This window comes from Anser brachyrhynchus (genome assembly GCF_964034855.1).
Source record: "Anser brachyrhynchus genome assembly, chromosome: Z".
NCBI classification, from domain to species: domain Eukaryota; kingdom Metazoa; phylum Chordata; class Aves; order Anseriformes; family Anatidae; genus Anser; species Anser brachyrhynchus.
In genome coordinates, this window is record NC_137697.1 from 10,520,871 (window position 1) to 10,537,786 (window position 16,916).

Here is a 16,916-nt window from a genome sequence, read left to right on the forward strand (position 1 = left end):
AACCTCAGCCACCACCCAAGCACCCTCTTCCCTCCTCCCTCCCCAGAGAGCATTGACCACCTTAGGTTTGAGGTGAGACACGAGACTTTCCTATCCAAGTCTCTAGCCTCTGCACAACACCAGGTAACTAAGAGTTACAGAGAAACAGTTCTCCAAGTTATTTAACCTTTTTTTTTTTTCTTTTTCTTCCTAAAAGTTCCTTTTATTTTCTTAAAATTGCAAGGGGTTCAGTGAGCACTTAATTTAATAACATGCCAAAATTCTCACATCGGTAACTTGGTCATTTAAACTGAGTTACTTTTTTTTTTTTTTTTTACTTTAAAAGTTGTATTTCTTTAATCCAAAATCTAATCATAGCTGCACAAAGAAAGTAGACGAGAGAAAACATCAGGGAAAAAGCTCCTCGGAGCTCTATTGTGTTAAACATTATGATTACTGGCAAATTAACACACTTTACACGTATTTGTTAACTGCAGCCTTTGCACAACTGACACTTTCAGCGTTCAGAAAAAGCAGCTCTGAAAGATGGAAAAACAGCTTCATCATAAATTATTAATTTACATTTCTCTTTGTCAAGTCATTTTAGCAATCTCTAATTTAGGACTCAAGCATTATTAAAAAGAACGACAAGGGAAGATGACAAACATTTGAGAGCAGGAACAGCTCCTTTCACCAGCAAACTTACCCCTCTTGTGTAGCTCCAGGAAAGCTGGGGCTGCATTTGTTTTCAGCTGTTTCTTTCCCTGGTTTTAAGTAGACAATTTGTCAACATCCGGATAAATTATGGCCAAATTTTACATAGCCAAAAGTATTTATTTGAGCCCTTAGGAAGCTGAGGTCCTACCTGACATGCTTGCTCCTGGACAGAGTGGTGGCATGCCCAGAGCACCAGCTCTTAATGACTTATTACAAATAAATACAGGAATTTCTCATATCTTAAGTACTCCATAATGGCTATGTGGGTGGTCTGTGCTCTCTTCCTGCAGTAAATGCAGGCCTCTCAGCTTGACCTCGGTGCCAGAGAAGGTGATGGAACAAATCATCTTGAGTGCAATCACACAGCATGTGCGGGACAGCCGGGGGAACAGGCCCAGTCAACATGGGTACACGGAAGGCAAATCCTGCCTGACCAACCTCATCTCCTTCTGTGACCGGGTGACCCGCCTGGTGGATGAGGGAAAGGCTGTTGATGTAGTCTACCTAGATTTCAGCAAGGCCTTTGACACAGTCTCCCCCAGTATTTTCCAAGAGAATCTGGCAGCCCATGCAAGGCAAACCTGGTGTGGCTCAAGGCTGGTGAGAATAGGGTGTGTGTATGGGAAATAACCTCCTCAATGAGGAGGCAGCTAAATGCCCCAACCCTTCACTCACACTCTCAACTTTGATTTTGCCAGAATAAAGCAAAGATCCCAGCATTCAGGCTGTGTAGTCGCTGCTTACAGTGCTGCTGCCAGATTTTGCAAGCGACTGCTAAAGACGTTCCACCTCCTGCCCCCTTTCCCACAGGCTGATTATGCACACAGACAACAAGGTTCAGCCAAGTTTGGCTTGCACATTTTACTGCTCCAGTAAGGAGAATACAGATTACCTGATTTTCTTGCAGAGTACGTTGTCTGCACAAACAGATGTATTGAGTAATAATCCTCATATTACAAAAAAGCACCTGATTTGACCATATTAGGGCTTTAGTAATACAGTAATTCAAGCAGATGACAAACTCCTCTCTAAAATGTTTGATTAATCGGGGCACTGCTATTCTGTGCTAGTCCATGAATTGTGGGTATGATTACCTATTTGTGTAACTGTGTAGTTAATCATCCCAAAGCATTCAATGTGCTAGCTTGCTTTTCATCTGGAAAAGGCTGCTGTGGTCTTTATTTCACTGAACACACATCATGAAGACACGATAACTTGTTAGATTGGACTATGGAGATGAGGCATGCAAGCCAGTTGGATACCAGACCCTGTGACAAGCCGTGACTACAGCTAATAAACTACTCCTGGTGCTCCAGTCTGCTGTAAATCATATGCAGAAATCTTTAGCCCACAGAATACTATTACCCAAATGCATGTTGGGTGAATAGCCAGAGATAGCTTTATGAAAATTAGTACATCAAATAGATGTATGAAGGCATAACAGGATCTTTTCCCCCGAGATAATGTTTTTAGCATCTGATCATCCTGTCTAGCCAAGGGTATTAGGAAGGATTAAACACGGAAATAGAGGAACCTGAATTATTCTGTGATAACAAATCAGTGGGGTTCTCAAGGGTGAGATACCCAGGCAAGAGTTTACCTTCATATTAGTATAACATATATTAACTTTTTCCTGTTTATCAAACCACAGGTGCTATTGGCTTTTGATTTGTGTGAAAGATTACACTGATTTTACCAGTTAAAAGTAATAACTTTCCTTTCTGTTATGAAACAACAGCTCCTAAGCACCCTCCCTGCCCCTAACCATTTACAGATTAGGGACTTCCTGAGGTGAATCCAGTTTCTGTGTATTTAGTAACTTTCAATATATTTTTCATGAACCTGTCTAGTCCCCTTTTGGGCTTGTGAAAACATAAGCACCCCAGCCTCATGGGGCAAGGAGCGCCACAGTGTAATTACACAGTGTGTGAGAGCTCACCTCTGTTTGTTTGCTCTGAACATGACTTTGGCAAGATTTAAGTGATGTCTCCTGATTCTTCTGGGTCACCAGCTGCAATCTGCACTTTCCATGCCATTCATGGTTTTGTAGAATCATAGAATCCTAGAATTATCTAGGTTGGAAAAGACCTTCAAGATCATCAAGTCCAACCGTCACCCTGACCTACTGAGTACCATCACTAAACCATGTCCATAGGTCCCTGCCATCCTCATATCAGCTTCTTTTCCAGCCCAAAGAGTCCTGACTTAGTCTTTCCTAATGTGGCAGATAGCCATAACTTTGCTCATCCTTGTTGTCCTTCTCCAAGTCTTTTGAAGAGCTGCCACATCCTCCTTAAGTTGGTGTCACCAAACTGCACTCAATACTTGAGAGACTTTCATGAATACGGTGCACAATGATGTGCTCCGGTTTGTTCCTATTTGTATCCTCATGATCCCTACTGTGATTTTCTTTTTCAACCACCTAAGTAAATTAATTTTATTGCTCCATTATTTACAGTTTGTTTCAGTGCTGATGCTAACAGTCATTAGGGGGCTGAAAGGTAGACAGATGACAAACACATGTTTCTCAACAGCCTGGAGAATAAACTACAGCCATTCACTGTCCTCAGTGTTAATTGCATTATAGCAAATATTTCAGTTCAAATATAAAGCCAGACACATTCTGGCAAACACGCCAATGGCAATGGAGTTATTAGAATTCACTGGCTAGTTTGGGAGCTTGCAGTCACTCTACATGGTTATATACTATGTCTTGGGACCAGTGCTTTTCGGTATCTTCATCAATGACACAGACAGTGGGATTGAGTGCACCCTCAGCAAGTTTGTAGATGACACCAAGCTGAGTAATGCAGTCAATAAAACAGAATGAAGGGATGCCATCCAGAGTGACCTGGACAGGCTGGAGAAGTGGGCCCATGTGAACCACATGAGGTTCAAGTCCAAGTGCAAGGTGCTGCACCTGGGTCGGGGCAATCCCAGACATGAGCACAGACTGGGAGAACTCACTGAGAGCAGCCCTGCAGAGAAGGACCTGGGGGTTCTGGTGGACAAAAAGCTCGACATGAGCCAGCAGTGTGTGCCTGCAGCCCAGAAGGCCAACTGCGTCCTGGGCTGCACCAACAGAGGGGTGGGCAGCAGGTGGAGGGAGGGGATGGTGCCCCTCTGCTCTGTCCTTGTGAGGCCCCACCTGCAGTGCTGCGTCCTGGTCTGGGGCCCCCAGCACAAGAAGGATGTGGGGCTGTTAGAGCGGGTCCAGAGGAGGGCCACAAAGTTGATCAGAGAGCTGGAGCACCTCTCCTACGAGGACAGGCTGAGAGAGCTGGGGGTGTTCAGCCTGGAGAAGAGAAGGCTCCAGGGAGACCTCATCACAGCCTTTCAGTACTTAAAGGGGGCTTATAAAAAGGATGGAGAGGGACTTTACTCAAGTAGATAATGATAGGACAAGGGAGAATGGTCTTACACTAAAAGAGTGGATGCCCCGTCCCCGGTGGTGTTCAAGGCCAGGCTGGATGGGGCCTTGGCCAACCTGATCTAGTGGGTGGCATCCCTGCCTGCGGCATGGAGGTTGGAACTAGGTGATCTTTAAGGTCCCTTCCAACCCAAGCCATTCTATGATTCTATGATTACAAGACTTGAGCATGCAGAAGTATATCCAGCATGCCTGCATTGGGTTTACATGGCAAGGTTTCGGTAGCAGGGGAGCTGCAGGGGTGGCGTCTGTGAGTAGAGCCCGGCAGTTGCCCCATGTCAGGTCAGAGCCAGCTCCAGTAAACAACTCACTGCTGGCCAGAGCTGAGCTAGTGAGTGATACTGGCCGGGCCTCAGGGAGAACAGATTGAAGAGAGGGAAAAAAAAAATGCTGCGCAACAGCAGCTGGGAGAGTGAGGAGTGAGAACCAGCCTGGCAGAGACCCCCCATGTGAGTGCAGCAGGAGGGCAGGAGGTGCTCCAGGCAGGCAGCAGCAGTTCCCCTGCGGCCTGTGGAGAGGCTCCTGGTGCAGCAGGCTGTCCCCCTGCAGCCCACGGGTCCCACACGGAGCAGATCTCCACGCTGCAGCCCGTGGAGGAGCCCCCGGTGGAGCAGGTGGATGTGGCCTGGAGGAGGCTGCGGCCCATGGAGAGCCCCCGCAGGAGCAGGCCCCGGGCCGGAGCTGCAGCCCGTGGAGAGGAGCCCACGCAGGAGCAGGGGGCCTGGGGGGAGCTGCCGCCCGTGGGGGACCCGTGCTGGAGCAGTTTGCTCCTGGGGGATGGACCCCGTGGTACGGAGCCGTGTGGGAGCAGGTCTTGAAGAGCTGCTGCCTGTGGGCAGCCCCCGCAGGCTCAGTTCGGGAAGGACGGCATCCCGTGGGAGGGACCCCGCGTGGAGCAGGGGCAGGGAGTGAGCGTGAAGGAGCGGCGGAGACGGAGACGAAGCGTCAGGGACTGACCACAGCCCCCATTGCCCATTCCCCTGTGCCACTCGGGGGAGAAGGTGGAAGAGGGTGGATTGGGGGAAGGCATTTTTGTTTTGCTTTTAGTTCTCACTGCTCTACTTTGTTAGTGATAGGTAATAAATTACATTAGTCTCCCTATGCTGAGTCTGTTTTGCTGGTGACAATAATTGTTATCTCCCTGTCCTTTTCTCAACCCAAAATATGATTTCCGTGTTTTCTCCCCCTTTCCCTTCGAGGTGGGGGAGTGAGAGAGTGATTGTGGTGTAGCTCAGCTGCCCAGCAGAGTGAAACCATCACACTGGTTTCATTCTGACTTCTTGCACTTTGTGCTTTTGAATGCTGTAACTGAAGGAAGAGCAGAGGTGAATTTTATGGGGTAATAGATATGTGAGGTATCAACAGACAAGGGAAAAGGAGTTCGCTTAGATTTTGGGTAATGTGAAGTGTTTAAATAACAAGGGTAACCTTCACTTTACTGTGAAGATAATTTATTCAGTATTTCTGTATACCAACAACATGGACAGACCTGCTTATGTCCCAGGGACACATCCCATGGGCCCAGGACCCCACCTCAGACCCTCCAGAGCCATCATCCCCCGTCCCAGCTCTCCACAGCTGAGCCCACACTGGGATGATATAACACAACGCACCCTTCTGGATTTCAACGTGAGCAGAGAGATGGGCTTCATGTTTTTTTTTTCTAAGTTACGAGAAGAGCACAGCCAGAAGACACATAACTGGCTAATCATGGGCTTTAGTACTTCAAGGTGAGACCTATTCTGTCTGTCTTAGCCTCTTTGTGCTGGACGTATCTGAAATGCACTTCGGCTTGTGATTTCCAGTTCTTCTTTGCAAATTACACAGATTTCATTATAAGCTGTTTAGAAGTTTCAGAAATGTGACAGTTCAGCTACTCAGGAATGGGAAGCGGTTTGGTCAGACAATAATCTAGATAATAAGGAAGACAATTTCATGACATCTCAAACTGCAAAGGCACAAGAAAATAGGATATGTATGTGTAGATACCACATTTATATCTGCATTTCCCAGCGAGACCAACCACCTGCAGCATTTACTGTTGCATTTTACCAAGAGGCAAACCCAGATCCTTCCCATGCAATGCCTACAGATGCAGTTCCCGCTGCTCTTAGGTTTTCCCACCTTCTCACTGACTCTCCCCAAAATATATTTCCCCAAAATACATTTTCATTACAAAGTATAGCCCCCTGGGATGTCCTGTCGGGAACCACCCTATGCCCTTCATTCCTGTGTTGGGGTCCCTTCAAGCTGATCGGATCCTCCTGCAGGTTTGCCACCACCACGAGCCAAATTCTCCCTGTCTCCCAACAGCTCCAGGTTTTAGTCCAGGTACCCTGGTCAAGTTTGCTAGCTGCTAGTGGTTACATGAAAACTGGGTATTCCTTCCCATCATTTTATAGGAGAAATGGAAGCTTTGTGCAACATTAAGATTTCACCCCATCTGAGAAAATGCATCTGCGTTGTACAGAGTGTTGTACCCCAGTTTCACTAACACAAATGACTTCTAAAAATAAAAAGGATAACCTTAAAAAGAGTTTTAAAAGTTTTAAAGTTTTAAAAACCAAAAATCTACAGAAGTGCTGATCTATGTTGATCCAAGTTAAAGCTTACATTTACTACTTAGTAAATGTAAAATTACCAGCACTGAAACATAGATCATTTTTTAAAATTTTTTATTAAAAAAAAAAAAAAGAAGAAATGAATAAGCCCCCCAGCTATGTACCCAGGAATAAAGCCTCCTGGAGTGACCAACTCTTTTTGGCTTGTGGGATCTCTGCAGCAGAAATCAGTAAGCTTTCTTCCCTTCACTTTAATTCAATAATTAGCTTTCTCAAATTGACTTAAAAGCCAGAACGTTTCCCTTTTCTGCTAATCTATGAACAAAATGTACATGCAAGTTTTGTGGTTTTTTTGGCCCTAAAAAAAATAAGGGAATCTGGTAATTATTAAAAAATAATATTTCAATAATTAACTATAGACAAAACTTCTTTTTTTTTTAATTACCTTTCATAGATATCAGTATTTATACGGATTTTCTTTGGAATCCAGCATATTTAGCTCTGTTTTATTTATTTTATTAGTGCTATACAGACTTTATAAATGATAATTCACTGTAGTCATCTTTAGGAGGCAGCATGAAAAAACACACTCAAAAATTAATAAATTCATGTATGTTAAAACAGAAACTTGTTCATGCATAGATTAGCTATGTTCATGCATAGCTTAGCTTCCTGTTTAGCGAAGACATACCAAGTCTAATATGTTATTCCACTTACTTGTTAAATCAGGTCTTATTGGCTATACATAAGGATTAACCAGTCATCAAAACCAAAAACTGACCAAAAAGGCAAAACAAGACTAAAATTCACTGTTCAGATCAATGTTTTGTACTTGAAGATTTAAACTTAGTTAAGACCAATTATTTAAGTTACTTTTATTTCAATCAATACACTTACATTGCAATTATTTTTCCCTCAGGAATCTCCCAGCTGGTGGGAGAAAAACAGTAATAAATAAAAAATGCAAGAAACTACAGCTAGGTCACTAAGAAGCAAGAAGCTAGACCAAAAATGTGGAGGTCCTGTTTTTCACATACACTGTACACTGTGCCCACAAACTGCTTATTTACATAAAATCTATTTAAAATTGATCTTCCAAGAGAATAGTTACATTTTAATTGAACTCGCTTATCATGTTAAAAACATCTACGTGTAGCCCTTTTTTTTTTCTTCTTTTTTTTTTCCCAGATCCAGTGGCACAACATGCAATTACTTTCTGGAATCAGAATCATTTAGTAAATACCTGCTTCACTTGCTTCACGTAGCATTGCAAATGCCTCCTTAAAGGCATCAGCATCTCAGCTGGCTGTGTTCTGTGCATCACCACACCACTGTATGAGCCAGGACAGAGACACCCCGTTTTGGGTGTACAGTGGCTATTCCAACAGCAGGAGACAGTGGACAAAAAGAGTGCAACCACAGCAGGACACCGCAAAGCCCAGCCACGTTCTCTGTGCTCCTGGGCGCAGTGAGCTCTTGGTGCAGGGTCACCCGCGTCCCCCTCCATGAAGCAGGTCCCCAAACCCCACAGGGGTCACCGAGGAGAAGTGGAGGCAGCTCACCTGCTGGCCGGCACGTCCTCCAGCCAGGCATGAGGAATTGCCTGCTCCACCTGCACCTCCAGGCTGTCCGGGCTTGCCTTGGTGGCTGGCATCCTCCCCAGGGGGGCCGTGGGACACTAACATTTGCAGGTTTGGTGGTTGGGGCAAACCTATGTTGGAGAGCCCTGCTGGGTGGGAGAGGTGCCGGAGAGCCTACCGCGTCCCTGTGGCACAAACCCATCCCAGAGCTCCGTGGTGGCCGTGTGTGGGACCCCTGAATGGGGTGGAATCAGTCCTCCCGCTGCGGTGCCCTCACGGGGCAGTCCATCCACGCACGCCTCTGGCATGGTTGCACAGCCCGAGCTCAGTGTCTGACTTCAGCCCGCCTTAGAAACAGCATTTAAGAAGCCTCCAACTTGTAACATCTTGAAGGAAGCAAAGAACCCATAAACCAAGAATACAGGTACCAGAGCTTTATTAGATGTTTCACTGGATACAAAGAAACTGGATTTTATAGTTTTTTTGTTGTTTTTTTTTTTTACATTAAATACACATTCTTCTCATAAAAATTCACATTTGCTATTCAGAACTGTAGGCATTTTTTACACAACATTTATTAAAGTACCATTAAATAGATCCTAAAAAGAGAAGGTGCAGCTCTGTGAACCTTTGTGGGCACAACACACAGGGAGCTCCATGTCCTCAGTGTTACACATTCATCCTTCCCACAGAAATGGAGAAAGTCACTCAAATGCATTAATGCTCATTTGGAATAGTAAGGCTTCTGTACAGAGACCCTGAACATTGTCAGGAGGCAGTGTGGCAATAACATCCTAATCATCACCTTGCATGATTATAAAGATACTCGTGACTGAAGCAGGAAAAAACTTAATCTGTCCTGACACGCCCAGCTATTTCTTTTAAAGTTGTATTTTTAAGCATGTATTCTTATTTTCAGCAATAATAATTACACATGAAGCCCAGGATTTTGCTTTAAGGATCACAGCTTCACAGCAAAACTGATCTGGCAGTGCCAAACATTTCACCTGCTACAGGAATCTCTTCTGATGAAATTGATTTTGGCAGGACCCAAAACCAAGGAAAGAGACTAGTCCTTGCCATTCCACTGCAGAAAAAAAAGCCTAACTGCATCCCCATCTTAGGAGATACTCATTGGCTTATCTTCTAGTCTGTTTCTGTTTTGGAGAGAGAAAGCTTACAACTGACTTCTCATCAGCCAAGGTGAGGTCCATCTAAGTGGAGACATGTACATCACCTGGAGTGTAGAGATAAACCATGAGATGTGGGACGCTGCCCTCTTTTAGCCCCACACTCAACACCTTGTAAGAACGTGTGAATTGTGATGGTGTAGTGAGGATAACAAACCTGTACCACTCACTTTGTGCACAGTGCTGCTGACAGCTGGTGGTTACAGGGATGAGGATGCAGAAGTGCATAAAGAGTGCTGAGCTGAGACAAAGAGAATTGGGAAGATGTTGTATTATAGCTAGACAGAGATAACAGAAGAGGGTCTCCAGCCAGACTTCTGCCTTCCCTCAACCACCACGTACGTGGGTCTTTCTGAAGCTGACTTCACACCAAACAAGAGCGCTCTGCCTTCCCCTGCCCAACCAGCTGAGCACAAGACAGACTCTGTCTCTGTTCTGCATGTCTTTCAGCACCACCCTTAACATCAAGCAGCGGCATCCATCACAAGAAAAAATGAAAGGAGAGCTAGATCTAGCTGTGGGAATGGTAAGGGCAATGGACAGATTTAATATTCCCCTTCCCAAGAAGAGCAGTAGGTCTTGCCAGCCTCCAGGAAATTATTAGAACCATCTTAATTTAAGCTGCCAAGGCTCCTGAAAGCAGAATGCTGTATGTGGGCATGCCAGGCCACGCTGCTCAGCCTCAGACATTCATCCTTTTTATGTAAGGACTTATACAATCCAACCTGGGTTGGAGCAGAGTTCAGAACTCTTACTGCAGACTTAGAGCTTCGTTCCAACGCGGGACATGAGCAGTATTGCATAGCATTCAGGCAATTCCACAGAGCCAGGGTACCACGACCTCAGCATCATGACTGTATACCAGAAGAGGAATTTTAGGCCCTTCGGTTGCATAAACACAATTCCTGCTGGCATCAACAGGAGCTGTGTGTGCACAGAAGTGATTTGCTCTGTACCACATAGGAAACCAGATCTTTGACAGCATGTACAATCAAGGTCGTACAAGCATGCTATTCTTTATTTCTTAATATGTAAGTGAGCTCCGAGTAACTTCAAGTTTAACTCCTTAATGCAGAGAAGTGAGGGAGTCAGCCCTACAGACAATCCTCACTAACATCTGAAATCAGAACTTGTAATTATGGGACTTAAACAAGATTATGTGAATGCATTAAGGCAGGTTACATAACTGCCCTTTTCCTTTAGGATTAATTATTTCCTTGTACATTGTAGACAATCCATACTCCCATATACACACATACCTACAAAACAGCAGCACAGTAAGAACTAAATAGATCACTGAACTCCAACATACTTGTAATCAATACATTGCACATACTATACAGCATATTTTAACCTCATCATTGGGTAAACATATACGATTCAGAACAATGTTGACTGTATGTAACACAGAAGCTACCACTGAGATATGGCAAATACATCATACACACTATTAGCTTTTACTTCACTGAAAAGGAGTTTAGAAGTTTAAAATGGTGTTAACTGAACTCTTGAAATCACCAAATAGTCTACTTAGCTGCTAATACCTAGTGCTCCATATACTATATTCAGCATAAACAGCACTGGAGCTATGTTTTCAGGGCGCTCCACTTTTTCAATATTGTGGAATTGACCTCCACATTTTTAATTTCCTTTGCAACACAGCATATACTTACTACACACTGACTATCTGTTCTCTCTCATCCCAGGGTAAAATGTTAGTAAATGTTTTGAAGTTAGTAGAAATGGTCTGGATTTGTATCAGTATGACAGAAGGACTTAGCCCAGCATACAGAATTGTACATTCTCTCACACACATATGCATATATATATACACACATATATATGTTTAAAAGAATGGCTTGAAATGGCAGAACTTACAAAACTAGTAACATAACCTGTTGTAACATTTGCTGTTAACCAAATGAATGTAGATAAGCAAATGCTGTTAAGCAAATGAATGTAGATAGCCCACTGATTTTAAAACTAGGCTCCTTTGGTCTGGTTCTGACCTTACACCTCTTTGCACAAGGCAGGACTCAGGCTTATGAACCAGCTGCTTTATGGGTTCACATTGACAGGAGCTGGGTCAGCACTGGACAACGAGATCCTCAGCTTGCACAAACTGAAAGAAGGAGCCACCTAGATTTACACCAGCAAAGAAACCGCTCCTTTCAGCTTGTGTTGTGCGAGGCAGGTGTAATTTTTCAAGCAAAACTGAACGAGAGGGTGAGTAATCCCATGAAAAGGTTGAAAAGCAATACTGCTTCATGCGTGTAACATGAACGTAGTGAGAAGAGAAAGATACACAGGAAGAGAAAAATGTTTTGACAGAGAACGACATTACAGTTTGAATAAACAGATGTTCATGAAGATCAATAGTGTAGACAGGTATTTTTCCTCTGATCGGCTGATTACAGTCATCTGACTTCCCATGCAGGAGTGCCCAGAATGCACGGGTTCAGGTAGAAGCCTCCCAGATGAATCAGGTCAGACAATTAGTCTGAACCAACCCTGCAGTCCTTCTGCAAGCATTTTGTGGTTGAAATCAAAAAGTTCTAGCTGCATATGAACGGCAACACGGGGCTCTACAGTGGTCCAGTTGTGTTGCATAGTCCTTTCTGGCTTGTTCTTTTCTGGTGAAATCTCCCAAATTGTTATCAACTGGGAGTGTATCCCCATCAGGACAGTCCAAATAAAGTTTTGGTGCCTCACATATGAAATCACCAGAAAAGTGTGGATAGCATGCTCCCCTTTTTTATTTTATTTTAGTAATTAAGGCAAGCTTGTTTACCTGTCCCCTTTCATAAAGTGCTGTGCTTCTCCAATATAAAGGAGATGGACAGCTAAATGAAAACAATTTTTGACCAAAATTTAACATTTTCCCCCATTAATGGAGAAACTATGTGATTTGTCTATTATCCTTCTTGTCAGAGGATTGTTGGTTTTTTTTTGTTTTGTTTTGTTTTTTTGCTTTGCTTTTATTTTCCAGCACCCAAATGACAATTAGAATACAGCTGATGCTAAGCAAATATTTCATAACAACGGTAGTAAGCTTAAGATATGATATAGCTCTATATTTATTCATATATACAGGCGCGCACACACACACATACACACACTTCTTCAATAAGCAGAACATTTGCTTTGAGTACACCTTTGTGTAAGCAAAAAACCTGGTGTGTCTGGCACGTGTTTGAGCCAGGGGTCCCAGGAGGAACTCGGTGTTGGTGCTCTCAATCTAACAGAATTTCAGTCAGTATCCAAAAGATGAAACCTATCTTTTTGTTGTTCCACCTAAAGATTCAGATTATTTTAATACATTAGAAGGATAGTTTAAGTGCTTGAACTATACTTTAAGTAGCTAAAGAATGACAGAAAGAATCTGGAAGCAAATAATCCAGTGAAACAGAAGAATGAAAAGAGCATTTCACACCACATCTCCAACAAATTAGCTAACATTTTCATCCCACAAAGAAGAAAAGGTACTGCTTCACAAACTGTGCAAAATCCACAAGACTTCAGATTGCACAGGGTTCAACAACACATCCACATGTTTCATTTTATGTGTCCATTACATTAATTTTGTTTGGCAAGCCTGTGAAGATTGAAAACAAAGTGCGTCTACCCACCCCCACATCATGCTTAGTCATGGGTGAAAGCACCAAGTCCTACCCCTTCCTTGTTCAATGCAAAGATGGGCTGTGGCTCTTGGTAAATTTTTGGATCAGTTTGGGTTAAATTTTAATGCTATAAAAATACTAACTGGCTTAGATCACAGATTTTACTAAGGATGAGTTTTACAGTTATAATCCATACGGAAAAATCTGCTACAGAAGGAGGCATCATAACTTCATAACACCTGCAGTTTTCTTCAGGCAAATTTATAACACTCCTGTCCAGAAGCCAGATCATCACTGTGCAAGTGTGCATGGATGTCTTTTTATCATATACATACATTTAAAACGTGTCTTTATAGTACAGATGCACTTAAATGTTTCTCTACAATACACACACACACACTTTTTCCAAGGCACCCTCTCAGTACAAAATAGCAGCAAGTGTTCATTTTATTCCACTTCTTTAAAATAAAACAAAACAAAAATAAAAATAAAAGCATAAACATAACCAACCAACAAACCCCCTATAACCCACCTCTTTGATGAGACAATTTTTTTAATAAATAAAATCTGATGGTAGATTGCAGCCCTTACCATCTGACAGAAAATAGCAAAAGACCCTATGAAGCCATTCTCTCTTCTTACTCAATGGAAAGTTCTAGTAATATCAATGGAAACTTGACATTAGTCTTATCCTATAAAGCAACATTTCAAAGAGAATTTTCCTTGTATAGCATCTATTGGTTTGCACAAACAAAATGTTTTGCTTTCCAAAGTTGTGTGCATATGCATTGATGGATGTAGGATGTACGATTGATGGTATCCAATTTGGTGTCATACACTCACAATGCTCTTCTTTTATTTTATAATTCACTAAATTTTCCATATAATTGAGTTTTATATGCTTCATTAAAAGTAGGGTGATAGAGGTTCTGCTACTAGCACAGTGCCATTCAGTAGACTTTCTATTTTGTGTTATGCTGTATTATTTCCCACAAACAAAGTAAGGACTATAGCATAATGTTTTTAGCCAGATATTGAACTACTACACTCTAGTACAGCAGTTTTTCACTGATGAAACTGGCACTGTTTTTGTTTTTTGTAATCAGCAGAGAAGTGTTGTGTTTACAACAGCCCTAAAGAGAAGCTCAAACTGCACCTACATTTTTTAAAGAGTAGATTTAAACCTACAAAAAGCCTATTTCGACTATGGGACAAAACCCTGCCCACCTTACAATACACACAGTTTACTGATCCCATGCTCATTCCATGATAAACACAGGAAATCTCCCTATTAAATTCAATGGATGTTGGATCAGACTCCTACATGAGATTAGTCCTGGGAAGGAGCGGTGCTCCAAGCTGGCCTAACTTTGCTCCAGCTAAAGCCATGGAAAATACACACTGGCAGCGCTAGTACAGAGTTAGGCCAGCACTATGTAACTGCTGACGTTACCTAGGGCAAAAACACTGGAAAACCCCATTTCAAGAACGAAAAGCAAGCAAGATTTAGTCTGTGCTTTGTGCAAGCTACATAATGCATCATGTTTACTGTTCACTGACTATGACTGCGTTGGAGGCATGACTTTGTATTTACTTCACAAAGGCATTTAAACCTGTAGCTCACTGATAAATAGAATCCATTAAATCACCTAACAGATGAAGTGTAGCGGCTTAAAATTTTAGGGACAGATATACTGTCCTTAGTCCTCTGGTGTATTGTTCACACCTTCGGGAATCCTGCTGTGGGCAGACTAAGAGAAACACACATCCCACTGCACTGAAAGCAGCACATTTCTTGGCACTGTTCATAACCATAGAAGACACATGAATCACATTTGGTACCTCATGGAAAACATGTAAATGGCCTTCTTTTATCAAACACTGTAAACATGGTTAGTTTTGCTCTTCACATGAAACACAAATGTAAAAAATGATCATAATTGATTAAAACACTTCCCTTATGCCCACCCACTAAAGCCCTAAACACCTCAGAGAGTGTTATAGGAAGATCAGCGTTTTACAAGATAATTCTTTTAAAATGCAATCTTTTTTTCTTTTTTTTTTTTCTTTTTAATTCTAAATAATGCAACAGCAAACATATTAGAACACTATCAAGTAGTGTCATCTTCACCTTCATCCAGGGCATAGTTGAGCTTTATGACCGTGCTGATAAAGTCACCGAGTTCTACAAAATCTGCAGTGATAATATTCACACCACTTTCTCCTGGTTTCTGAGTTCGGACCCACTGCATCATTGCAGGAAGAGCCCTAAGGAGAAAACAGGAACAATAATTACTCATAAAGCAGTGAGAGAAATACATCAAGACAGGATTTATTAGCAGTGACTGCCGTTGATTTTACTTTGTTTCTAAGGGAAGCACATGAGAAAGGACAAGGGTTACTGCTCAGGCTTTTTGAAAACCCTACTCTTTTTTATTCTCTGTGGGAATATTATGTTGGTTGTATTCAACTTCTCAGTAGAAAAGAATAAAAGCAAGGTTATACAGGCTCACAGTGATTACTGATCTTGCCTAGGGGCACAGGAATGGACTGGACACCTTTTCAGTATCGTATGGCCATATGACTCCATGGGAATTGTTTATGGAAAAAGAAACAACAGAGGACTCAAGCCACTTGCAAAGCACATTTGACACGTTCAAGGAAATACTGAAAATATTATATTTGGGGACACAAAACAACCATGATTTCTACAGTATAAGTACAGCATATCCTCGATACTCCTTCTTTCCTAGTATTAATATCCCTGCAATAATTACATTTTGTCATATACAAGTGATTAATAACTGAAATAAAAAGCACTACAGTCATATTCACTCTTTTTAAAAACAGCATATTTTTATTATGTGAGACCCCTAGTGCTGGGACACTGGGGTATAAAAGACATCTCCCTAACTGGGTTGGTGAATGTAAAGAAATCTTTCTGATACCATGAAAATATAAACTGGTGACCACTACAAATATATATGGGAAAACAAAGGACTCCCTAAGTCAAGAAACAAGATCCAATGTTCTTAAGACAGAAGTTAACAAGTCAAACAAAATATGGTACAGATTTTTCAAAAAAAGTGTAATTGACCGTTGGAACTATTAGCAGACACAGATTTTATTTGTGACTGGCCAGAATCAGTCTTAAAAAAAATATTAAAAAAAAGAAAGGTTACAATTACCTATGATTTTACAGGTGAATGCACAACACAAAGGTTTAGCTTCAGCAAAACATCTGTCCATATGCTTAAATCCATTTTAAGACATATGTCTAGGACTAGTAAAGCATTTTATTTCACACACTGATTCATTACAACTGAAGCACAGGCATATATATGCACCAGCTCATAAAACTGAGCTTAAGCACTCTACTGTAAAAAAAAATAAAAATAAAAAATCAGTATCTATAGATTTATGCAATCCTGGAAAGTTGCACTCACTGGAATAGTAACAGACATAGGTGTGCTGTTATATATTCTGCAGTGCCTGGGCTGTTTGAAAAGGTCCATGAATCATCAGAAACTCTGGAACTCAGCAAAATAGCTGGGACCACAAAACCAATCAAGTCTCCCTCCTTGGAGACCTTCATAAGGCCCAGGCCCTGAACAACCAGCTCTAGGTGGCCTTTAGCTGGGGGACTGGATCACACAACCTCTAGAGACACCTTCCAACCTCAACCATTCTGTGATTCTGCAAAACAGATACCCAGAGCAGCTGAAAACTCCACCGCATCTTCACGTGCAAGTGACATTGCTGAACACTGAAGGAAGACGTGAGGCTGCACGTCTAAGATGGCAGCATGCTGCCTTTGTCTTTAATATCTGCCTGTTGAA

The 16,916-nt window shown here is 42.3% G+C and overlaps 1 protein-coding gene across 1 annotated transcript in view; it reads right to left on the minus strand.

The window, feature by feature from the left end:
• Positions 1–8,686: 8,686 nt before the first annotated feature.
• Positions 8,687–16,916, minus strand: part of PLCXD3 (phosphatidylinositol specific phospholipase C X domain containing 3) — a 91,706-nt gene continuing 83,476 nt past the window's right edge. The window contains exon 3 of the mRNA XM_080575041.1: positions 8,687–15,345. Coding sequence (XP_080431167.1) covers positions 15,189–15,345 — 157 coding nt within the window. The 3' untranslated portion in view covers positions 8,687–15,188. The remainder of the gene's footprint in view (positions 15,346–16,916) is intronic.